At 36.3% G+C, this 27,162-nt stretch overlaps 1 protein-coding gene across 9 annotated transcripts; it reads right to left on the bottom strand.

Moving 5' to 3' along the window:
* Nucleotides 1-8,879: 8,879 nt before the first annotated feature.
* LOC135581066 (uncharacterized) lies at nucleotides 8,880-12,046 on the bottom strand. 9 transcript variants are annotated; one of them, XM_065171705.1, is made up of 3 exons: nucleotides 11,434-12,046; nucleotides 9,360-11,100; nucleotides 8,880-9,284 (listed from the first exon to the last, which is right to left on the bottom strand). In XM_065171705.1, the coding sequence occupies exons 2-3, from the start codon at nucleotides 10,876-10,878 to the stop codon at nucleotides 9,199-9,201; spliced, it is 1,605 nt and encodes a 534-aa protein (XP_065027777.1). In that variant the 5' UTR covers nucleotides 10,879-11,100; nucleotides 11,434-12,046; the 3' UTR covers nucleotides 8,880-9,198. The 9 variants fall into 9 exon arrangements, with proteins under 9 accessions (XP_065027777.1, XP_065027773.1, XP_065027778.1 ...); XM_065171701.1 differs by having other exon boundaries at nucleotides 8,880-11,100; nucleotides 11,434-11,585; nucleotides 11,721-12,045; XM_065171706.1 differs by having other exon boundaries at nucleotides 8,880-11,100.
* Between the last annotated feature and the right edge of the window lie 15,116 nt (nucleotides 12,047-27,162).

Here is a 27,162-nt window from a genome sequence, read left to right as displayed (position 1 = left end):
CAGGAGTTTGCCGGAAGTCCGCAGGAGCATCACCAAGGGTTCATCGGATGATCGACGGAAGTTCGCCGGAAACTCGCCGGAAGAAGCGATTGACGCACCGAAGCAAAGCTGCAGAAATTGTCTTAGATTTAATCGTAGTTAGCACGGTGATTAAGTTAGAAATGGGAGGTGATCCCATTAGCTTAATCCTGGGGCAATTGGGCCCCTGAAGAACTCAAGTTGGGTCGAATGGTTCAACCCATTCGAACCCAAGAAGCTGTGGGAGGTGCAACCGCCCAGGCAGGGAGGTGCCACCGCCCAGGCTAAGTCTCCCAGCGAGACTGGGCGGTGCAACCGCTCCAGCCAGGCGGTGCAACCGCCCAGGCTAAGTCTCCCAGCGAGACTGGGAGGTGCAACCGCTCCAGCCAGGCGGTGCAACCGCCCAGGGCTCAGTCTCCAAGCAAGACTGGGCGGTGCAACCTCCTCTGTCAAGCGGTAGCACCGCCTGAGCTCAAGTTTCGAGCTCTGCCTGGTGATGCAATCACCGAGCTCAGTCTTCGAGCTCTGGAAGAGAAGTACGACCTCTCTGGCCAGGAGATGCACAGCCTAAGCTCAGTCTTCGAGCTCTGGCAGAGAGGTGCAACCACCTCTGGCAGAGAGGTGCAACCACCTCTGGCAGAAAGGGGCGATCACCTCTGGCAGAGAAGAGAAACTTCTCTGGTCAGGAGATGCACCGCCTGAGCTCAGTCTTCGAGCTCTGGCAGGAAGGTGCAACCACCCCTGACAGAGAAGGTGGAACCGTCCGAGCTCAGTCTTCGAGCTCTGCCAGGCGGTGCCACCTCTCCAGTCGAGAGGTGCAACCGCCTGAGCTCAGACTTCGAGCTCTGCCAGGCGGTGCCACCTCTCCAGTCAAGAGGTGCAACCGCCTGATCCCGGAATTCCGGGATTTGATCGTTTTGAGCTCGAAATTTGAATTGGGTTGGGGCCTATAAATACCCCACCCATTCAGCACTGAAAAGATACAGACCTACACCGAAATCTTGATCTTTTCTGTGATTCTAAGAGCTCAAAAGTGTTGTAAAGCCTTTAAGTCTCCTCCTTCTGTTCTTCAAGTTTTCAGTTGTAAAGTGAGGAGAGAAAGGTCTGTAAAGGTTGTCTCCTGAGCCTGTCAAAAGGAGAGAAACTGTAAAAGGGAAGTTTGGCCTTCGCCTATTGAAGGAAGGCCCCTAGTTGACGTTGGCAACCTCGTCGGTGGAGGAAGCCAAAAGTGGAGTAGGTCAAGGCTGACCGAACCACTCTAAATCTCTGGTTTGCGTTTATTTTTGAGCACTTTATCATTACTGCAAACCTCCTCCATTACTACTGCTCTCTGCGCTCTCACGAACAAGTTCTAAGTGCTGTTCTTCCGAATCTGCATTTAGACGTAAATCGGCTTTCCTCTCACAATCATCAGTTCTCAGTTCACGTTTACGTCTTGATTTCAACTGCATACTGCCTTCTGCGAGTATACAAACGAGTTTCAAAGTTTAGACGTAAATCTGCGTTTAGACGTAAATCTGCGTTTAGACGTAAAACTGCGTTTAGACGTAAATCTGAGTTTAGACGTAAACTGCGCTTAGACGCAAAACTGCGCTTAGACGCAAACTGTGTTTAGACGCAAACTGCGCTTAGACGCAAACTGCGCTTAGACGCAAACTGTGTTTAGACGCAAACTGCGCTTAGACGCAATCTGCGCTTAGACGCAAACTGCACTTAGATACAAACTGAGAATTAGCTTTTGCATCATAATAGCTTTTATTGAACGAACGCAGCTTTTGGTTTTTAATCGCTGTAAGATTTCCGCTGCACTAATTCACCCCCCCCCCCTCTTAGTGCTCTCGATCCTAACAAACTAATGCGTCATCTACCTTCCAGAGTTCAATGAATGATATATTTCGAGCTTATCTCTGTAAGTTTGTTCTGGTTTTCTTTGATGATATTTTAATATATAGTCTTTCCCTAGAAAGTCATTTATTACACTTACGAATTGTCTTTAATATTCTTCGTGAGCATGGTCTTTTTGTCAAGAAGTCCAAGTGTAGTTTTAGGCAACCTGAGATTGAGTACCTCGGCTATATCATATCTCAAAAGGGTATTGCAGTTGATTCTTCAAAAATCGAAGTGATGACATACTGGCCAATTCCAAAGTCAATCAAAGCCTTAAGGGGGTTCTTGGGACTAACGGACTATTATCGAAAGTTTGTGAAGAATTATAACAAAATCAGTACCCCCTTGACATCACTTCTGAAGAAAGATGTATTCAGATGGTCAGAAGAGGTAACTCAGGCATTTCATTTCTTGAAAATTGCAATGACTACTATACCAGTGCTTGCTCTACCTGATTTTAATAAGTTATTTGTGATTGAATCTGATGCTTCTAGAGCTGGAATAGGGGTTGTATTAATGCAGTAAGGTTGGCCTATCGCTTACGCTAGTAAAGCTCTTTCCCCTTCCTATTTAAGTTTATCCATTTATGATAAGGAGAAGCTAACCATAATACATCCAGTCATAAAATGGAGACCCTACCTAATTATTCGGCAGTTTAAAATATGCACTGATCACAAAAGTCTCAAATATTTTCTAGAGCAAAAGATTTCTTCTTTAGAGCAGTAGAAATGGGTCATAAAGCTACTAAGATTCGATTATGAGATCATTTATAAAAAGGGGAGCGAGAATTTAGTAGCAGATGCCCTCTCACGCCTTCCAGAACAAGCTGAACTAGTAGTTTTTTCTATTCCTATTTACGAGACTTTGGAAGTTATCGGAAGGGAATGGTCAGATAATCCTGAGATCCAAAATATCACAAAAAAATTAGAAGAAGCCCTAGGTTCTGTCCCAAATTATAGTTGGGATTCGATGGACTTGCGCTATAAAGGCCGAATAGTGGTTGCCCCACATTCTTCTTGCCAAGCGATAATTCTAAAGGAGTTCCATTCATCACCAATTGCTGGTCACTCGGGATTTCTCCGTACTTATAAGCGAGTTCGACAACATTTTTACTGGAAAAGTATGAAAAATTTTATTAAAAAATTTGTTGCAGAATGTGATGTTTGCTAGCGTCACAAAAGTGAGACAGTAGCCACCCCAGGCTTACTATAGCCCCTCCCTATTCTTGATAGTACTTGGACCAACATATCTATGGATTTCATTGACGGACTCCCACCATCTCAAGAAAAAAGTACTATACTTGTAGTCATAGATAGGCTTACAAAGTATGCTCATTTTTGTGCTTTACGACATCCTTATACTGCTGCAAGTGTTGCTCGTATTTTTGTGGAAAACATAGCTAAACTATATGGGAGTCCTCGTTCCATTATTAATGATAGAGACAAGGTGTTTACTAGCTCCTTCTAGACATAACTTTTTCGTTTACAGGGTAGTACTCAACTTAATATGAGCACTGCTTATCATCCACAAACAGATGGGCAAACTGAAGTGGTAAACAGGTGCCTAGAAAATTACCTCTGATGCTTTGCTAGCAATAAGCTGAAGGAATAGATTAAATGGCTTCCCTGGGCGGAGTGGTGGTATAATACCTCTTACCATTCTTCTATTAAAATGACTCCATTTGAAGCAGTTTATGGTCAACCCCCGCCTATAATTACAAAATATATACCCAGTTCTTCTAAAGTTGATCAAGTGGATAAGGAATTGATGATAGAAACAAGATTATTTAGCTTTTAAAGGATAATCTCATAGTCGCATAAGCATAAATGAAACAACAAGCTGATAAACACCGAAGTGAATGAGAATTTACTGTGGGTGATTGGTTTTCCTTCATCTTCAACCCTACAAGCAAACTTCCATAAAGGTCCGATCTTCCATGAAGTTGTCTCCTCAATTTTTTGGGCTTTATAAGGTATTAGAATACATTGGACCAGTTGCCTACCGCTTGGATTTGCCTGCTAGCTCTAAAATATATCTAGTCTTTCATATTTCATGCCTTAAAAGGAAGATGGGTGAAGATGTGATAGTACAGCACCATTTGCCAAACACTTCTGCTACTGGGGAAGTTCAAGTGCAACCGCAAGCCATACTTGATCGACAAGTTGCAATGTATCGTAGATATCCTGTAACTGAAGTGTTAGTGTGATGGGCCAACTTCAGTCTTGAGGACAAGGCTAAATTGAAGGGGGCGAAATTGTTATGATCCTTTTATTTTCTTTTTATTTTCTGTGCTTACATTTTATTTTCTGCGTATTTATTAAGTCTGTTGAAGTTGGAACTCTATAAATAGGGATGTAACTGCTTCTTTTCGGTTACCTATGAAAATTATGATTTAGTCTTTTGACAAACCTTAGGAGGCCGATCCCCTCGAAGTGATCAAGGAGGCCGATCCCCTCGAAGCGATCATCACTTTCTCTTCCTTCTTTTATGATAAGACTTTAGGGTCTTATCATATTTATCCAAATGAATCATAGCTTTTCTCTTGATTTTTTGATATTTGATTCATAACTTGAAAGTTGTCTTATTACTCTCTTATATTCATAAAGTATTTCTCATCACCAAATTAATTTTTCTTGTTATCCTGATTTGAAAATTGATGTAAAGGGAAATGAATTCTACTATTGTATCATTATTCCCCTCTTTTTGATAATGAGAAAGGGGGAGAAACAATTGCTAGCTCTAGAAAAGTAAAACTTGCTAGCTTACTCATCTTAAAAGAAAAGCAAAGATTGCTAGCTTATACATTGCAAAAGGAAGAAAAAATTGCTTACTTATAATCTCAAGCAAAAGTGCTATCTTTCCCATCTCAAGAAGTAAAACTTACAAACTTACATATCTCAAAAGAAAATTACTAGCTTGCACATTTCAAGTAGAAGTAAATATTGCTAACTTTCACATCTCTAAAACTTACTAGTTTGCATATTCTAAAGTGATGATATATGTAATGATGTTTCAAAAACTTGAAATTATGCAATGATTTGAAATTATATCTCAAAAATTACTAGTTACACTTCTCCTTTTTGTTGATGACAAAGTGGGAGAAGATATGATGATGATGTATAAGTTATAATGATAATCATGCACTTCTCCTTTTTGTTGCTAACCTTCACATCTCTAAAACTTGCTAGTTTGTATGTTCTAAAGTGATGATATATGCAATGATATTTCAAAAACTTGAAATTATGTAATGATTTGAAATTGTCTAAAAAATTACTAGTTGTACTTCTCCTATTTGTTGATGATAAAAGAGGAGAAGATATGATGATGATGTATAAGTTATGATGATAATCATGCATTGGATGATGTACTTGGATATTTTGATTATGCATGATTTTATATTGCATGCACTGATATGGTTAATTGGTTCTTTCAATATTCATGATGCATGCAATGGTAAAATACTCATAATTCTATGAATTCAAAAATTCCATCAATATGGTATATTGATAGGAGAAGTTTAGTTAAATTCTATCATCAATTGGTTGTCATAATTAAAAAGGAGTAGATTGTTAAATCTTGAATTTTGATGATGAAACCAATTGATAAAGTTATGATCTAATGTGTACTTAAGTGATATAAGATTAGCTTTGATCATGGAAGATAAATCAATTAAAGCAGTAGATCAGAAGTTGGGTCGGAATGGACCATGTCAGAAGATTAGACGTCGGACCAGAGGAAGGTCAATGTGTCGGCAGAAGGCTTCGTATCATGAATTTGTGCATCGGGCCAAAAGGATCATACATTGCGCTAAGGAGATCAAGTGTTGCGGATGCCAACATACCGATTGAGCAATACGCCACTAGAGAGGATGATATGCCGAAGATTCGAATGAAGTGCCAGATGAACCAATGACATGCTAGACAACTTAGTATTCTTGCTCATAATAATTTGTCTAAATCGAAGTAATTTAGAGGGTTAATTGAGTTAGTTTCAGGTGTAACCAAGTGTAACCATGCCAACTCAATTAGGGGCAAACTAGGCCCAAAGTGGGGCTATTTTGGGTCAAGAGAAAGGCCCATTTAGTAACCCAAAGCCACGTCAAGTGGTGGCACCACCGGAGCTAGTGGTGGAACTACTTGAGGCTCGGTCTCCCAGGAGGTCTGAGCGGTGGTACCGCCCAAACATAGGATCCCAGACTATGTCAAGCGGTGGTGCTGCTAGATTGGATGGTGGTACTACCTAGTGTTAGTGTGTCAGGTGGTAGTACCACCAGACTGGGCAGTGATACCGCCTAATGTTAGAGTGTTAGGCGGTACTACCACCCAATACTAACGGTGGTACCACCAATATCTCGAAAATTGGGGATAAGACACTTTTTGGCTTCAAGTTTGAATCTATTTGGTACCTATAAATACCACTCTCATCCTTACTAATCATACATAAGAACTAAGAATAAAAACAAGAGAAAACTTTGTTATAAACTTGTGAGAATTCTTCTCCTTTAGTCTAAGTGTTGATTTCTATTTAAGTGAGGAGTGAGTGGGGATATAAAGGTTTTCTCCTGAGCCTATCAAAAGAAAAATAGAGTTATAAGAGTAGTTAGTTCTTGCTCATTGAAGGAAGACCGTTAGTGGATGTCGGTGGCCTCGACGGAAGAGGAATCGGTAGTGAATGTAGGTTACGATGACCGAACCATTATAAATTGGTGTGCTTTCTTTCTTCGCTGTCAATTATTTACTTTCCAGCTGCTTTACTTCCTCACTACTTTAGCTGCACACTCTTACGAACATTTTTAAAGTTAAATACTTTTTGATACGGTTTTATCGTATGATGTTTTTTGACTTGATGTAATTTTACGTATGTACTAATTCACCCTCACCTTCGTAGTGTTGACTCGATCCTAATAAAATAGTAATCTTTTGACTATGAATGATATTTAAAAGCCAAGAAGAGTTTGGAAGATGGTACTAAGAATAGGTGCTATCTTACTATGGTACTTTCAAATGGGCTAAGTGTGATATGTGTCTAGACTAATCTATCATCATTGAGCTATAGAGAGAGGAATAACTAGGATCCTAATAATATGAAATAGAATTGATAGTGATGTAGGAGCCATCCATAAAAAAATCAGCCACCTCTTTCCAACAAAAAATAAATAAAAAAATCAATCACTAAGGAACATTGTTGCATAGAGTCAATATATTAAAGGTGTGCCCGTTAGAGGATGAGGCATTGTCAGTCAGAGTCTTCCCAACATGGAACACTATTAGCATTCTAAAACTCTCCTTTAATGATTAAGGCTAAAGATGAAATGGATAATCTTAGATGTTCTATGAGGGGTTATCCCAGGGCTCTAATAAGTCATATAGAAGTAAAAATCTTAACCTTAAGATAATCCTCTTTGTTAAGGATTAGTATGATTCTTTTGATACAAATATCCTTCTTGAGTATGATAAAGTCCTTATTGTTAAGCCATCGAGTTTTTAGGTTTGGTGAAATTATCCTAACCAATGAGATGTATCCTATGTTGATTGGAGTTGTCATTCTAGAAGAAATCGGGGGAGATCCTATTCAATATTTCATTGGAGATCCAAGAGTAAAGAAATCCTTAGGGAGTAGATCATATTCAATATTTTATTGGAGATCCAAGAGTAAGTAGGCATAGAGTTAATGATACGATGAGCATTGTTTTTTCTGCTGGGCAGAGAAGACCTTTGCATTAACCTTGGATATTTCTTAGAGCTTTATCAATTTGTGCATGCTGAAAGTGTCAACTCAATCTATCTTCGGTTAGGATAGATAGGTATTGAGGTATTTAAATAGCCAAACACCCTTCTTAATATCTAAGGAAGAGCAAATATTGTGTTTTGAGAAGTAGATGTTAGATTTGTCAAGGTTCTTAGGTTTGTGAGATTATTGAAAGTGTGTAGGATCTTTAGACTATAAGAACAAAACTTGAGGTTAGTCCCTAAAAGCCAAGAAAAAGTTATCAATGAAGATTAAATAATAAATTTTTGGTTAAAAGATTCTGAATCTGAAAAATCATAAAAGATTAAATGATCTGTTAGACCATATAAAAAGATAGTGTGTTAGACCATATAAAAATAGGCTGATAGAGGGTTATCCTTACCTTCGAACTAGTTTGACTATTCATTATTGATTTGACAAGATAATATATTCATGCCATAAGATAGATCAATCTAGCTTAATTAACTAACTAATTGATTTATAATTTTAAATAATTTAAAAAATATATATATTTTTAAATAAACCAGTTCCATTCAGTTCAATTAACTGGTTCAGTTCAATTGAATCGAGCCAAAATCTTAATCCAATTGGGCTAATATGATAAGATTTATAAAACTGAGCTCATGTCATTTGTAAAATTAGTGCATTCAAATTGTATTGATTTAATTAATCAATTAAGGGCTTAAGATTATGAACTCAATCGGATTAATATTTTTAAAGTTAAAATCAGTTTAATTTGATCCGAACTAATTAACCAAACCAAAATCATTTAAGTCCTCCAAAATCAAATTATTGACGAACCAAACACCTTGTCAATTGTTAATTATTTCAACCACAATGATTTTTATTTGTTTCAAATAATTATTTCAGACATCCATTAATCATAGACATAGGAGATCCTCTTCTCACAAATTTTATTACGAAGAGACAGTGGGTCTAAGACCACATTTTCAAAGTTTTAACTAAAACATTAATCTAATGATCATGTATTAAAATCACTTACCAAAGATTAAAAGATCATCCGATAAATTTAAACTTGGGTGGTATACTACTCACTCATCAGGAGCTAAAGATTTGACTTCATCCCATAATAAAATTTGAGGATATCAGTTAATTTAACTATATTAACCATATGGTCCGAAGTTAAATTCTCATTCTCATCATTTATCTTTTCATAAAAAATAAAAAATCAGTGATTAAATAAGCAAAGAACTATGAAGTTGATCTACATATAAAGACATGCATCACATATCCCTTCTTTTACTTGTTCATGATACAAAATTTTCGAAGACAAATGTCATCCATAGTCTGAAGCAACAACGAAAACCATCATTCCTGTAGATGAAAACTAATGAAGTTTCTCTGTTTCATCACTAGGAAAGAATATTTCTCCAGAGGACATCTAGGGGAAGACAGTTATTTATGACAAGTACAAAAATAGAAAAATTGATGAAAGATGTGCAGAACACACAAGTTTTGTCTCTGGTACATCCACAATCGCAGGTGCCATTCTCAGCAAGCTATAGTGTAATATTAATCTTCTTTTCATATGGCAGGTGGAATTGGTGGACTCATTGTGTTCCCCTTATGTGTCGTGGACGAATCTTCTGCAACAATGGGCAAATGCGTGCCTGGAGATTGCCCAGCTGAAGATCTTATCGGACTTGATTTGTATTCCAATCTGAAAAGTGATGGACTGGACTGACCTTGGTAGGGAGAGCTTGGGGTTGATGTGAACAGAGGAGTGCCTTCTTCACGACACGGTGAAGCCGATACAAGCTGGCCACCACCATCTGTTTGCTTCTCACATAACTTGTCCTCCACCATATCATAGTGATCTGCCGTCCTAACCTCCTGCGCAAGAGAACATGAGCAACAGAAAAGCCATTGAAAACAGTCGGTTACTGATGGCTGACCGCAGCAAAATGTACGCGCGGGAAGATTAAACTTCTTCCTCATCTGGATCCTCCAGAAGCCACCATAGAGTAAACCAAAGAAGCAAAGCAGAATGCCTGAAATTCCAAGTGCCTCTCTAACTGCTTCATTATTAAGATTGATGGCAGCCAAGTTGAAGATAAAGAAGGGAGCCAGGCAAAATAGAAGAAAAGTCATAATATGAACATACATGTTGCCGAATCCAAGCCTCTCCATGTTCCAGCCAAAAACACAACAGCTGCAGAATACTGAAAGGTAGGCAAGAGAAATATCATCCCAGAGATCGAATAAACCACCTATCCATTTCGGTCTAGACGCTGGAAAGCTTTGGTCCTCCCTTGTGACAAAAGAATATCTCTTTTCAAGTGATTTTATCCGCATGGTTTTTGGTTTTGAATCATCAGTGGAAATAGCCTTACCCGCTTCCTGATCAATTTCAGTTTCATAATCCTTCCCAAGAGGGCTAAGAATTTTATACACACTGGCAAACGCTGGTGCAGCTATAGCTACAGAGATGCACAAGCCAACTCCAATTGCCGGTCGCTGGGACCTGCGGTACCCCAGATTGAGGCCACACAAGGCATACTGTGCAAAACAATTCAGATGGAGAAGAATAACCACAACCATCATATGCATCCATTCATTAGGCTTATAGGTGCCATTCTTGCAATAAATTTTTCTGAGTGCCAGAATGTCTTTTGGTTCCCATCGACACAAAAGCACAAGATGATAGAACCTCTTTGGATGTTGATAGAGACACATTAGAGTGAATAGTGCATTCAAAATCTGGTTGTTAACTTCAAACCAGGTGTCTCTTTGAGATTTACTTGGTAAAGCTTTATTCAACATTCCTGTCATAACCATGAATAGGATAGCACCAGATATAGCAACACAAGTAATCCAGAGAAAAAGCGCCATGTTCATGGGATTTCTTATCCATTCTTTGCACATTAACCACAAGGAAACCCAATCAATTTTCCTGACCAAAGGCATATGGAAACGTTCATGGGGACTGTGCTCAGAATGAATTGCACGTGAGAGCTCATCTCGTTCATATGCAAGCTGACGAAATTTGGCAGAAGGAGAAGGGCCAAGTTTCATAAACCTAGCTCCACGAGGAATAGTTCTTACGAAACCCAGGAACTTACTTTGATTTTTTTCCTCATCAACAATTTCAACCTGAGATGATTGAATGTGAAAAGAAATCTGATCTTTGTCATTTGGTGATCTGACTGACCCTAGTCCCTCTTGAATCTCATCTGCAAAACCTTTATTGCCATTTGGTTCCATTTTCTTTTGTAGCTAGAATCCACACTTAATGAGACTTTCAACTTATAGGAAGACACTTAAGAGCTGAGATGCACATAAAATGATCATGTATTGCTAATATTAAGTATAACACTGCTGTTTACTCCTCTGTAGTAGAAGCTCAACTGAAGTCTTCAACAGGATACAGATAAGATAGACACAAGGTTGAACATCACTGAATAGGTTCAAATATAGGTCAGATGCCTGAGATTAAAATTTAAAAATCAAAACAGCAGTGAACTGATTTTTTCCTGTAACAATATGAACTATAATATTTTAGAAAATCTTAGATGTCAACGTTAGAGCAAATACATAGTAGATTAAATTGGCCATAGATAAGAACAAGTTCAAGTGATGTTCATTCATGCCACTAAAAAGCAAAGAATTTTCATGGTGTTTCCATCATTTTAGCAAGAGCAGATGGCTCTATTAGTAATAAGAAATTGAAACAAGAACGCGTGATGGAGTCAAACTAAGTCTTACTCTGTCAACTATCCTTAACCACCATGCATCACATCTGCATAGTCTTTTACTTACCTTTCCTTCTTTCCAATTTCCTCCCCGTAAATGATGTTTTAAGAGAGTAAAAGACCACAATTAGATGCTAAATCATGCGACTTTCAAATCGAGCCAGAAATCCAACCGAGCACAAAATAAAAACCCTAATTCGAGCAGACCCCCAAATCACACTGCAAGGATAATACAAAGCACAAGGGGCATCAAAACTCCTCAAGATTAGGAATCAGAGATCCACTCCAAAGTCATCGATTCTTTTTTCTGCTTTCCAGGAATAAGATTCATTGGAAAAAGGTTAGCAGTCACACCTGAGTCGCGAGATGGGCAGTAGGACGATGGCCGACAAGATCAGCGCTTGCCCAGGGAGAGAGAGTAGTAGTTGTAGTATCGGGCGGAAGAGAGCAGGGAACAGCGGATTTCTTTCTTCGCAGAGAGATTCTCGCTGGTCAAGTCGATTTACGATACGCGTCCGACTCTCAGCTCGCTTCTCAACAAGTCGCGGCGACTTTGGATCTACGATGCCGATCGCTGGGATGGAAGGTTCATGGCTTGACGTCCTCTGGCGAGTGGACGACTGCGATCGCTGGGAAGAGCGACCACTATCTCCAGGCGAGTCAAACACGTCGCGGAATCCACACCAATATTAATTGAATTAAACTCAGCAAGTAGCAAACGTTAAATTAAGATGGGATGTGTGGCGTGCATTAAAGGCAGCATTAGATGCTACCAGGTCGATTCTGACGTTACAGTAATTTATGGATACTGTTTACATGTTGGCGTAGCTCGATCAGCACGACGAGATGAACTCAAACCGAGGCTTGTTCTGATCCATTCGGGCAATATTCGAACCCCTATTATGGCCGAAGCCAGTCTTCTACATGATCTCGAATATAAGTAGATCCGATCACGGTTTCCGAACCATCCATTTAGATTCCAAAATCGTCGGCTTCCATTTGATAAAACCTTAAAATCGAAATCGAACCGATAAGCTCCGATTTTGGAATCGAAATCGGAGCCGGTTTCGGTTTCCATTCGAATTGATAATTTTTATTTTTTAAAAAATAATTTATAATATGAAAAAATTATAATTTTATTTTTAAATTTTAAAAAATTGATGTATATCCCTAATGACTTAATGAGTGTAATCGTGTAATGACATCATAAAAAACTTGATATAAAATTTATAATTATAAATATTTAATCGTTAATGATGTCCAACGTTATGATAGTCTTCTAAGATATGTCTATAAAATATAAGATCATTGTTTTCATAGATGATTAATTTCATTTTGTTGTCTTTGTCACATCCTCAAGGCATACTTGAGTTTCTATTGATTCAAGGGTCATGCTCGATCTTGTTTCATTTAGGATTCATCCTTTTGCGCTGAAGGCTTGCTTGATTGAGAGTCACTAGTATTGTCTCACGATCTTTTTCAAGATTGAAAATATTCTTATATATCGCTCCCATCATTCCAAAATAGGAAACTCTATACTTATAATTTTTTAGCAAACTCAAAAGAAATTATTAAATAGATATCAAGCTCTGACTTTGAGCTTAAGAATCCCTTTATTTTTTTTTATCTTTGTACTAATAGTTTTTCACGTTTAAAGAATTAGTAAATTCTTTTGCACACATTCCAATACATATAGATATAAACAAATTTGTCTAATATTATAATCATCGATAATTTTTTTCTCTCTTAATATATATTAAATTATTATAAATAATATATTACTTTATTTAAATTATTAATTTTTTAATTGTGTAGGAGGTTAAGAAAATGATTAAAATTGATTTTCTTAATCATGTGGATAAGCTAAGAATTTTATCAATTAATTAATTTCCCAATGAGTGATATGAGTTTTAGAAAATAATAATTAAAATTCTATTTTTATTTGTGAACCATAAAAAATAAATATTATAATTCTATCTTTATGCATAAAAATAAAATAAAATAAAATAAAATTTAAAATAAAATTTAAATTATTATTTAGCTTTTAAGAGAGCTCATCTTCTCCTATATAAAAAAATACTCTTTTTTCCTCATTCCTTATCGAGGTTAGTTGTTAGAAACGAGTCGACACTAAGAGTGGGGTGAATTAGTGCAACGGTAAAATCACGTTGGTTTCAGAAAATATTTTGTACAATAAAAATCTAACTCGGAAGATAACTTGAAATTCAATGCTTATTTAAGTGTAGGCATAGTAAAAGCATAGTAAGGAGGAAACACAATTTGTTATAAAAGTAAATTGTAAGAAGGAAAATGCAAACCAGATTTTATAGTGATTCGGTCATCGTGACCTACATCCACTCCGTCGATTCCTCTTCTATCGAGGCCACCGGCATCCAATATCGATCTTCCTTCAATAGGCGAAGACCAACCACCTTTTACAACTCAATTCTCCTTTTACCGGGTTTAGGAGATAACCCTTACACCCCCCACTTATTCCTCTCTCAAACTATTCTAACACTTAGAACTTTGAGAGAAGTTTCACACACAATTGCAACATAATTTTCTTTCTTTTTTCCTCTCAGTTGTGTGTAGTTTAACTAGGGATGAGAGGGGTATTTATAGGCCTCAAATTGATTCAAACTTGGAGCCTAAAAATATCTTATCCTAGGTTTCTTGGGTATGGGCGGTACCACCGCCAGTGTCAGTCTGACACTGGGCGATATCACCGCTTAGCACCCTACCACTGGGCGATACCACCACCTGTAGCCTCTTGGAGATTGTGTCTAGACAGTACCACTGCCCAAACCAGCGATACCACCTCCTGGCATAGTCTCGAAGACTGTGCCATGACGGTGTCACCTCTTGGGTCATTGTTTGGGCCTTTTTCATTGGGCCCAACATAGTTCATACATAGGCCCAACTAGCCCCTAGTTGGGTTCGCCCAATTCTAATCCTAATTATGTGCTAACTACGAATTTTAAGACATTTACTAAGCTAAATAAGTCCGTAAGTCTAGTTTCTTCCGATGAGCTTCCGACGATTCTTCCGATGAACTTCCGACGATCTCTCGGCAATGTTCCAGTGGACTCCCAACAAGCTCCTAGACTTCATGACGCTTTTCTTGGCGAGTTCTGACGAGCTTCTTTGGCAAGCTACTGGACTTCTTGGTCAATTCCGACAGAACTTCTAACGAACGTTCGAACTTTCGATGAACTCTTAAACTCCCAATGAAATCACGTTCTTGACTCTAGGACTTTATTTTGCTTTATGCCTTGCTATCATAGTTAATCCTACACATATAAAACATACTTCGATCGAGACAATTATTACTAAGCATGAATCATGTTGTCCGGCATGTCATTGGTCCATCGATGATTCGTCTGATTCTTCGGTGCACCGTCCTCTCTTGCGGCCTATTACCCAATCGGTCAGTTGACTTCTGCAACTCCGATATCCTTGATATAATATCCGCTCTTCTGGTCTCGATGTCCGAAACCATGGCCCGAACCCCTCTGTCGATATGTCGATCGATCCTCTGACGCGACGTCCAATCTTCTAACATGTTTCTCCGACCCAACATGATTTTTCCTGCTTTAAATGTCTCTCCCTGATCGAAGCATCCTGCATCACTCAAAATACAGATCAAATCATAAACACTTATCAATTGGTTTCATCATCAAAATATGAGATTCAACAATCTCTCCCTTTTTTATGATGACAACTAATTGATGATGGAGTTAACCTTACCCTATCAATATACCATATTGATAGAACCTTGAATTCAAGCTGAATTCAAGTCATTGCAAATTTCATCATGAATATTTGCAACATGTCATCATGTATAACATGATCATACTTCTCCCCCTTTGTCAATAACAAAAAGGAGAAGTGTAACTTTCAAGTGTTTGGACATACAAGTTCAAATCATTGCATAATAAACATAATCACCATTTTTATCATCATGCAATTTGTAAGCTAGCAAACTTAGCAAGTGTTACATCATATTAGAACCTAGTAGATTTTATATCATTTAAGAGCATGCAAGCTAGCAAGTTTTCAAAAAGAAATGCAAGATAGCATTCTTGTTGAAGTGTGTAAGCTAGCGATTCTTGCTTCCTTTTGTAACGTGCAAGTTGCAAGTTTTGCTTCTTGAGATTGGCAAGATAGCACTTTTGCTTTTAAGATGAGCAAATTAAAAAATTTTACCTCTTTTTGCGATATGTACGTTTATAATTTTTACTTCTTTTAGATGTGTAAGCAAGCAAGCAAGTTTTTGCATCTTCTTAACTTGTGCAAGCTAGCTATCTCCTCCTTTGTCATTGTCAAAAAGAAGGAAAGAATACAATTTTGTATCTTTTTTTCCTTTACAATAATTTTCAAACCATGATAAATATAAGTAATCATTCTTATTTCAAAATGTCATAATTGAGATAAACCTTGAATTCAAATCAAAGTAATTTTAATCATGATTCACATCATATGCAATACATCACATACATCATCATAATAAAAAGCATAAGTATTATATGCATCATTCCAAATCATAAATATTTCACATCATGATGGTATCAATTTGTCAAATTACATCCTACCATGCATAATCATAACTTTTCCCTCTTTTATCATTTGTAAATAAGAAAGAATAAGGGAAGAACATAATAGTGTAAAATATTTCAATCATTTCAAGGCATTCGTGCCATAAATGCAAAGAAATCATGTCATCAAAGATAAGACCACTTGAATACCAAAAGACATGATTCATATAGTAAATCTCTTCTTTAAATAAAATACCAAGAATAAAAAAAATTGTAGGTGTATAAAGAAGAGATCTTGATTCAAAAAATCTTAAGTAATTCTAAGAAACCAAGATCATGATTTTAATAAAACTTATTCAAATTCAAATCATCAAAATCTCAATATTTCTTTCAAGAGATTCAAAATGACATAAATAATTTTATTAGTTTCTTAGTGAAAAATAATAAGATAGAGAAAAAGGAAATTTTCAAGAAAAATGCTTTCCTCCTTTTGTTTCAAATTATTGATTGATTTCATACATGCATGTTCTTTTCTTTCAAATAAATGCATCATTCATTAACATCAAAAAAGAACTTTCAAAAGATCGTAAAAATTATCATGCATAAGTTCGAAATATAAACTCGTTAAGCATGTTTTCAAATCATCGTTATATTTTCATTAAGACTTCAAACATGGTTTCATTGAACATAATGTTGAATGATTCTTAAAGATATCTAAACTTCTTTAGTTTTAATTTGTGTGATTGACTTTATATTAGCATGCCCAAATATTTATTCTTATGTCAAAACCATGCATCAACGGAAAGATAAAAAATCATCAAGATCAAAAAGTGTAACGCATAATTCCAAAACATATGATTTCAAATCATTACTTCATGTCCTCATGCATAAAAATCATCAAGTATGATACAAATATTTTTGTTCATTTATCATAAACCATGTAATTTTTATGATCATTTTCAAAATTACTAGAAAGATAATCATGATCGTAATTTTTATATTTTCATTACATTATTAAACATATAATTTTTAAGAAAAATAATTTTTCTAAACTAAATTAATAATAACTCATGAAAAGCATTATGTAATTTTAAATTAAACTAAGGGTATTTTGATTACCTCATCATCGAAAGCCGTTAAGATAGTTTGTCATATCGCTTTTGTTGATTTTCTTCTCGTCTTCGGAGGAGCTCGATTCGTCTTTCGACAACTTCTTTTTGCATTCATAGCAAGTAGTTTCGTTCTTTTTGTTCTTTAATTTTTGTTTTATGAGTTTTTTAAATTTCATAATGAGGAGTTCAAGTTCACTATCACTTGAGCTTATGCTCAAGTGGTTTTCAATTGTTCTAAGTCTAAAATCCTTCATGTTCTTTGAAAGGTTATCCTCAAGTTCATTTTGTGCTACATTGGTCATTAAAGACCCGATAAGTTCTTTGATCCAAAAAGTATTTAAATTTTTTGATTCTTGAATAGCCGTTACTTTCGAATTTCAATTTTTAGAAAGTGATCATAAAACTTTACTAACAAGTTCAAAATTCAAAAAAATTTTAATAAGAGTTTTTAGACCATTGACGACATCCGTAAAACGGGTGTACATGTCAACAATGGTTTTGCTCGGCTTCATTCGAAATAGTTCAAAATCGTACATCAAAAAGTTAATTTTCGAATCTTTAACTTTTCTAGTGCATTAATTAAAGACTATTAAGAGATTGATGCTTTATATTTTTATGATTTGATGAACTTAAAAATTTTATCTAAAGGTGTCATTTGAAAGTAATTAGTGTTTTTCTCTTATTGTTACCATATAGTATATGTGACTATGTTTAGTTGGCTATATTGAAAGTATAACTAGTGAAGGGAGCTATGGGTCCATCACAATAGGGAGCTACAAATGAACATAATCTAGCAGGTCATACATCAAGTATAGTCCTTCATAATATTTTATCATATAACTTCTTGGATGTATACATGAATCCATAGATAAATATAAATAAATGATCATAGTTGACTATATATTCCTACCGAGAGATGGTAGGGTGACTCTCTTCAAAAATTAGCAAGGCATCAAATATAATAGTTAGACGATTTATCCATTAGTGTGGAGGAATTTGTCCCTACTTAGACATATGATAAATACTCCATTTATTATTGGGAATGTGTTAAATCTCATATTTTGATGATGAAACCAATTGATAAGTATTTATGATTTGATCTATATTTTTAGTGATGCAAGATGCTTCGATCAGGATAAAACAATTAAAGCAGGAAGAATCATGTTGGGCCGGTGGAACATGTCAGAAGATTGGACGTTGGGCCGGAGGATCGGTTGACGTATCGACAGAAGACTTCAAGCCATGAATTCGGGCATTGGGCCAAGAAGAGCGGATATTGAGCCAAGATATTGGAGTTGCGGAGTCAACTGGATGATTGGGCAATAGGCCGTAAGAGAGAACGATGCGCCGAAGAATCGGACGAAGCGTCGATGGACCAATGACATGTTGGACAATATGATTCATGCTTAGTAATAATTGTCTAGATCGAAGTGTGATTTACATATACAGGATTAACTACGATAGTAAGGCATGAAGTAAAATAAAGTCCCGAAGTCGAGGACGTGATTTCGTTGGGAGTTCAAGAATTCGTCGGAAGTCCAAACGTTCGTCGGAAGTTCTAAAGGAACTAGTCGAGAAGTCTAGGAGCTTGCCAAAAGAAGCTCCTCGGAACTCAACAAGAAGATCATCGTGAAGTTTAGGAGCTTACCGAAAGTCCATTGGAATATTGTATGGAGATCATCGGAAGTTCACCGGAAGATCGCCAGAAGCTCGCTGGAAGAAACCAATTCCTAGGGACTTGTTTTGCTTAAGTATACCTTAGATTTTATAGTTAGCATATAATTGGGAATGGATTTGGGCCAACCCAATTAGAGGCTAGTTGAGCCCATGTAAGAACTGTGTTGGGCCTAATGAAAGGCCCAAATAGTGACCCAAGAGGTGGCATCGTGTGGCATAGTCTCTGAGATTGTGTTTGGCGATGGTACTGCCAGTCTGGGTAGTGGTACCACCCAGACACAGCCTCCAAGAGGCTGCAGGCAGTGGTGCCACCCAGCATAGCCTCCCAAGCAATGGTACTACCAGATTGGGCGGTGGTACCGCCCAATGCAGTGTCAGTGTCAGACTGACACTAGCGGTGGTACCCCCGAACCTAGGAAACCTGGGATGCAATGTTTTTAGGCTCCAAGTTTGAATCAACTTGAGGCTTATAAATACCCCTCTCATCCCTGGTTAATACACACAAGACTTGAGAGTAAAAATAAAAAGAAATGCTGCTGCAATCTTGTGTGAACTCCTCTCAAAAGTTCTAAGTATTAGAATAGTTTAAGAGAGGAGTAAATAGGGGTGTAAGGGTTATCTCCTAAACCCGGTAAAAGGAGAATCGAGTTGTAAAAGGTGGTTGGTCTTCGCCTATTGAAGGAAGACCAATAGTGGATGCCGGTGGTCTCGATGGAAGAAGAATCGACGAAGTGGATGTAGGTCACGACGACCGAACCACTATAAAAATCTGGTTTGTTTTACTTTGAGCAATTTACTTTAAACTATAAACTACCTTCTCATTACTTGCTATGCTCTTCTTATTACATTCAAAGTTAAGTATTTCTGAAATCGGTTTTATCGTATGAAATGAAGAAATTTTCGTAACTGACGTAATTTGACCGTTGCACTAATTCACCCCCCCTCTTAGTGCCGACTCTATTCCTAACAGTTGGTATCAGAGCCTCGTTTTCTCATTTGGTTTAACACCCAAAGAGAAATGGCTCTTTTCGACTTTCAAGAGGGTCACTCTCTCGTTTGTCCTCCCATTTTCAATGAGATGAACTACACTTATTGGAAAACTCGAATGAGAGTTTTCTTACTTTCTTTGGATTTAAATTTATGGAGTATTGTGGAAAACGATTTTCGAATGTCTTCTCTTCCAATGAACCATTGGAATGATTTGGAGAAGAAAACGTTTTCTTTAAATGCTAGAGCTATGAATGCTCTATTTTGCGCCTTGGATAAAAATGAATTCAATCGGGTTTCTTTGTGTGAAACAACTTTCGATATTTGGAACATTCTCGAAATCACACAAAAGGCACAAATCGAGTTAAAGAGTCTAAAGTCAATTTTTATTGCACAATTTTGAACTTTTTCGAATGAAGCCTAGCGAAACCATTGTTGACATATATACCCGTTTTATGGATGTTGTCAATGGTTTAAAAGCTCTTGGCAAATGCTTTTCTAATTTTGAACTCATTAATAAGATTTTACGTTCTCTTTCTAAGAATTGGGATTCAAAAATAATGACTATACAAGAATCAAAAAATTTAAATACTTTTTTGATCGAAGAACTTATCGGGTCTCTAATGACCTATGAAATGACATGCAATGCATGTAAAGAACTTGAGAACCACCTTCCAAAGAACAGAAAGGATTTCAGACTAAGAACAATCGAAGACCACTTGAGCATAAGCTCAAGTGATGGTGAACATTAACTCCTCGCTGTGAAATTTAAAAGGTTCATGAAACAAGAGTTAAAGAACAAAAATAAACTTAAAAAGAATGCAACTACTTACAATGAACGCAAGAAGAAGGAAGCTCTTTGGGATAAATCAGGCTCATCCGAAGATGAGGAGAAAATCAACAAAGGCGAGGTGGCAAACTACGCCTTAACGGCTTTCGACAATGAGGTAATCAAAATTTCCTTAGTTTACTTTGAAATTACATAAAGCTTTTCATGAGTTATTTTTAATTTAGTTTAGAATAATTATTTTTCTTAAAAATTATATGTTTAATAATGTAATGAAAATCTAAAAAATTAGGAATCATGCTTATCATGCTAGTAATTTTGAAAATGATAATGACAAATGCATGTTTCATGATAACAAACAAAATGATTATAAATGCCTTATGAAATCATGCTTGATGTTTTAATGATGAAAATACAACTAAATGTTAGATTTAAATCTAATGATTAATCCTATGTTTAATGTGTTATTTTTTTTGTCATGATGATTTTGATTGAAGATGATTTGAAATCATGCTTAATGAATTTATATTTCTAAATTATGCATGATGATTCTTACGATTTATGGATTATCGATTTTTAACGATTTATGGATTATCGATTTTAACTATAATGAAAGTGACCTTTTCAGTTTTAAAAATAATACATATTTTTTATTTGACATAAATGAAAAAGGTATGTTAATATGAAATCAATCACTTAAAATGAAATACATAAAAAGGAAAATATATTATTATTGGAATTAAAATAATAAATCAATTTATGAATTTTGTGAACCATGAAATTGATTTTGATGAATCTATTTGTATCATTTTTATGAATATCTTAAAAGGGACTTTGTTGATTTAACAAGTTGAATGATTTGAAGATAAATGATGATTTTTCTCTTGATTATAACTTGTGATTTTTTTTATGAATCATCATCTTAATTTTGAACTCCTATGTTTCTTCTTACCATTTATCTATAAAGGAGAGATTGATGAATCTATCTATTTTTTTTTATGAATCTCTTGAAAATAATTTTGATTTGATGATTTGAATATGAATGAGTTTTATCTTGATTTTTTAGATTTATAACTTGAAATTTCTTATGCTTAAATCAAGATTTTATATGCATGAATTGAAATCTTTTTCTCCTAAGTTTCTTTTATGATTTACTAAAGAGAATATCTTTTTTGAAATTTATGACTTAAAATTTCTTTTGAATATCTTTTATTATTTGATCTCCTAAGATTTTTTTTTATTATTTAAGAGGAGGCTTTTCAAAAGAAATCATGCCTTTTGGTATTCATATGATTTTATCTCTCATGACATGATTTATTTTTGTATAACTCCTTGTATTCATCACCTAATTATTTTTTCTTGATGAGATGAAATGAATGTGATGAAATAAAAGTATGCATGAAATATGGGATGTAATGTAAATTGACATTTAGATACCATCATGATTTAAAATGCTATGATTTGTTGCCAAAATGATGTATCATGAATGCTTGAATATAATGTATGGTATGCTCATAGTGATGATTGACTTATTTTTGGTATCATGCATGAAGTAAGAATGATATGTAAAGTTTTAAAATAGTACATGTTGTAAATTGAAAATACAATGATGCACAAACAAGATTGATACTTTACCTTTGTCATGTTTTGAAAATTATTGTAAAGGGAAAAAGAATGCACAAACAAAATTGTATTCTTTCCTTCTTTTTGACAATAACAAAAGGGGAGATAGCTAGCTTGCTATCTAGCTTGCATAAGTCAAGAAGATGTAAAAACTTGCTTGCTTATACATCTAAAGAGAAGCAAAAATTACAAACGTACATATCGCAAAAAGAGGCAAAACTTTTTAGTTTGCTCAAAAGCAAAAAATGCTATCTTACAATCTTAAGAGAAGCAAAAGTGATATCTTGCCTATCTCAAGAAGCAAAACTTATAACTTACATAATGCCAAAGGAAGCAAGATTTGCTAGTTTGCACACTTCAATAAGAATGCTATCTTGCATTTATTTTTGAAATATTTCTAGCTTGTATGATAATTAAACTTGAGATTTATTATGCAATGATTTGAACTTGTATGTCCAAACACTTGAAAGTTACACTTCTCCTTTTTGTTGATGACAAAGGGGGAGAAGTATGATCATGTTATGCATGATGATGTATTGCAAATATTCATGATAAAATTTGTAATTACTTGAGTTTAGCTTGAATTCAAGGTTCTATCAATATGGCATATTGATAGGGGGAGTTAATGTTAACTCCGTCATCAATTGATTGTCATCATCAAAAGGGAGAGATTGTTGAATCTCGTACTTTGATGATGAAACCAATTGATAAGTATTTATGATTTGATCTACTTTTTTTAGTGATACAGGATGCTTTGATTAGGATGAGATAATTAAAGTAGGAATAATCATGTTGGGCCGGTGGAACATGTCAGAAGATTGGACGTCGGGCCGGAGGATTGGTTGACATATCGACAGAAGGCTTCGGGCCATAGATTTGGGCATCGGGCTAAGAAGAACAGATATTGAGCCAAGGATATCAGAGTTATAGAGTTAACTGGATGATTGGGTAATAGGCCGCAAGAGAGGACGATGCGCCGAAGAATCGGACGAAGCGTCGATGGACCAATGACATGCTGGACAATATGATTCATGCTTAGTAATAATTGTCTAGATCGAAGTGTGTTTTACATGTGTAGGATTAACTACGATAGCAAGGCATGAAGTAAAATGAAGTCCCTGAGTCGAGGACGCGATTTCGTTGGGAGTTCGAGAATTCGTCGGAAGTCCAGACATTCATCGGAAGTTCTAAAGGAACTAGCTAAGAAGTCCAGGAGCTTGTCAGAGGAAACTCGTCGGAACTCACCAAGAATATTGTTGTGAAGTCCAGGAGCTTGCCGGAAGTCCATTGGAACATTGCCGGGAGATCGTCGGAAGTTCACCAGAAGATTGCTGGAAGCTCGCCGGAAGAAACCAAGACCTAGGGACTTGTTTAACTTAAGTATACCTTAAATTTCATAGTTAGCATGTAATTAAGAATGAATTTAGGCCAACCCAAATGGGGGCCAATTAGGCCCATGTAAGGACTATGTTGGGCCCAATTAAAGGCCCAAATGGTGACCCAAGAGGTGACACCGTTGTGGCACAATCTCTGAGATTGTGTCAAGCGGTGGTACTACCCAGACACAACCTCCGAGAGGCCGCAGGCGGTGATACCACCAGTTTGGGTGGTGGTACCGCCCAACACATCCTCCTAAGCGGTGGTACCGCCAGACTGGGCGGTGGTACCACCTAATGCAGTGTTAGTGTCAGATTGACACTAGCGGTGGTACCGCCCAACACAAGTGGTGGTATCGCTCGAACCCAGGAAACCTAAGATGAGATGTTTTTAGGCTCTAAGTTTGAATCAACTTGAGGCCTATAAATACCCCTCTCATCCCTGGTTAACACACACAAGATTTGAGAGTAAAAATAGAAAGAAACACTACTACAATCTTGTGTGAACTCCTCTCAAAAGTTCTAAGTGTTAGAATAGTTTGAGAGAGGAGTAAGTGGGGGTGTTGTTAGGATCAAGAGTGGGGTCGGCACTAAGAGGGGGAGTGAATTAGTATAGCGGACAAAGAAGTCGGTTTCGAAAATTTCTTCATACGTTGAAAATCGATTTCGGAAACTTAAATTGAAACACGTTTGTAAATGTATTGAAAGTAGTAAGCTATAAAAGAGGTTTGCAGTAAAGCTAAATTGCTTAAAGTAAAATGCAAACTAGATTTTATAGTAGTTCGGTCATCGTGACCTACATCTACTCTGTCGATTCCTCTTCTGTCGAGGCCACTAGCATCCACTACTGATCTTCTTTTAATAGGCAAATATCAACCTCCTTCTTACACCCCTCTTCTCCTTTTACCGGTTTTAGGAGACAACCCTTACAAGCACTCACTCCTCTCAAACTATTCTAACACTTAGACTAGAGGAGGATTCTCACAAGAGATTTCTATAGTGTTCTTTATTTTTTAAATTCTCTGTGCTTATGTATCTTAACTAGTGATGAGAGGGGTATTTATAGGCCTCAAGTTGATTCAAACTTGGAGCATAAATATATCTCATCCTGGGTTTCCTGGGTTCGGGCGGCACCACTGCTTGCGTTGGGCGGTACCACTGCTAGTGTCAGTCTGACACTAACACTGCACTGGGCGGTACCACCGCCTAGACTGGTGGTACCACCGCCTGCAACCTCTCGGAGACTGTGTCTGGGTGGTACCACCGCCTAGATCGGTGGTACTACCACCTGACACAGTCTCGGAGACTATGCCATGACGGTGTCACCTCTTGGGACATTGTTTGGGCCTCTCATTGGGCCCAACATAGTCCTTACATGGGCCCAACTGGCCCCTAATTGGGTTGGCCTAAATCCAAACCTAATTACGTACTAACTATGATTCCTAAGATATATTCTAAGCTAAATAAGTCTGTAAGTCTAGTTTCTTCTTGCGAGCTTCCGGCGATCTTTCGGCGAACTTCCGACGATCTCTCGGCAATGTTCCAGTGGATTCCCGGCAAGCTCTTGGACTTCACAACGATCTTCTTGGCGAGTTTTGACAAGCTTCTTTGGCAAGCTCCGAGACTTCTCAACTGGTTCCGATAGAACTTACGATGAACGTCCGAACTTCCAATGAACTCTCAAACTCCCAACGAAATCGCGTCCTTGACTCCGGAACTTCATTTTGCTTTATGCCTTGCTATTGTAGTTAATCCTGCACATGTAAAACATACTTCGATCTAGACAATTAATACTATGTATTAATCATGTTGTCCGGCATGTCATTAGTCCCTCGACGCTTTGTCCGATTCTTCGGCGCATCATCCTCTCTTGCGGCCTATTGCCCAATCGGCCAGTTGACTCCACAACTCCGATATCCTTAGCGCAATATCCACTCTTCTTAGCCAGATGCCCGAATCCATGGATCGAAGCCTTCTGTCGATACGTCAATCGATCCTCCAGCCCGATGTCCAATCTTCTAGCATATTTTCCTTTAGCCCAACATGATTCTTCCTATTTTAATTATCTCATCCTGATCGAAGCATCCTGCGTCACTCAAAACACAAATCAAATCATAAACACTTATCAATTGGTTTCATCATCAAAATTCGAGATTCAACAATCTCTCCCTTTTTTATGATGATAACCAATCGATGACGGAGTTAACCTTAACTCCCGGAGTTTAAACAAACTCCTCCTATCAACATGCCATATTGATAGAACCTTGAATTCAAGCTGAATTCAAGTCATTGCAAATTTCATCATAAATATTTGCAACACTTCATCATACATAACATGATCATACTTCTCTCCTTTTGTCATCAACAAAAAGGAGAAGTGTACCTTTCATGCGTTTGAGGTATCCAATGTCAAACATTGCATTTATCATCATGCAATATGTAAGCTAGAAAATTTTGTAAGTGTTACATCATGTAAGCTATCAAGTTTTAGATATGCAAGGTAGTAAGATTACATGTTCTACTACATACAAGCTAGCAAAATTTCAAAAGCAAATGCAAGATAGCAAGCTCTTTTTGAGAAGTGTCATTTTTGCTTCCTTTGCAAAGTGCAAGTTAACAAAATTTTACATTATTTTACAACATACAAGCTAGCAATTTGACAAGTGTTACTTCTCTTTGAAGTATGAAGGCTAGCAAGTTTATGAAAAATAATGCAAGATAAGAAGCTAGCAAAATATAATGTTTTACATGAAGTAAGCTACATGAAGTATGTTTGCATCTTCTCTTTAGATGTGCTAGCAAGCAAGCAAGTTTTTCACCTTATCATTTGTGAGCTAGCAAATTTTACAAATATGAAAGTTAGCAAGATTTGTGTATCTTTTTGACTTGTACAAGCTAGCTAGCAAGCTAGCTATCTCCCCCTTTGTCATTGTAAAAAAGAAGGGAAGAATACAATTTTGTATCTCTTTTTCCCTTTACATCAATTTCTAAACCATGACAAAGTTAAATAGCATAGATAAAAATTCAAATCATGAGTGTCAAAACAATTTTTTTTATATCATGAATATTTCATCATTGTATGCATCATTATCATAAGTTGCATGTATAATGCCAAATCATCATTTATAATTACATCAATATTCCAATCATTATTTCAATCTACACATCATGAGAATAATAAATTTGCACTATAAATAATCTCATATTTTATCATTCAAGCTAGCATATATTTTTGTTCTCTTTTGCAATGTGTAAGTTAACAATTTCCTTTTTCTTTTATAACAATGATTCAACCATATCATGCAATAAACAAATCATAATTACAAAAGAGTCTTGAATCATAAGAGAAAAAAATCAATTTATGTATAAAATGTTCCAAGCATCAAAGTACATTTTCTCAAATTGTGGGTATCAAAAAATCAAGAGAAAACAACTTATGATTCATTTTGAAAAATATTCTTTTTGATAAAATGTGAGAATCATGATGAAAAATCTTGATTTACATAAAGTTTCAAAAACATAATTATCAAGATCATGAATGCTAAAAGACCATGAACCATTCCGATAAATCTCCTTTTAAATAGAAAACAATCTTGATTCATTCAATAGAAAAGTCAAATTATAATTGCAAGAAATCAAGATAAAGCTCATTCAAATTCAAATTGTCAAATCAAAATCATTTTCAAGAGATTCACAAAA

The sequence above is a fragment of the Musa acuminata genome, chromosome BXJ3-10, assembly GCF_036884655.1.
Source record: "Musa acuminata AAA Group cultivar baxijiao chromosome BXJ3-10, Cavendish_Baxijiao_AAA, whole genome shotgun sequence".
NCBI lineage: Eukaryota > Viridiplantae > Streptophyta > Magnoliopsida > Zingiberales > Musaceae > Musa > Musa acuminata.
Note: the sequence above shows the minus strand (reverse complement) of the source record. Positions and strands in the feature narration are given on the sequence as shown.

Coding starts and splice junctions, on each gene's coding strand:
- LOC135581066 (XM_065171706.1), bottom strand. CDS start 10,878: ATGGAACCAAATGGCAATAAAGGTTTTGCAGATGAGATTCAAGAGGGA.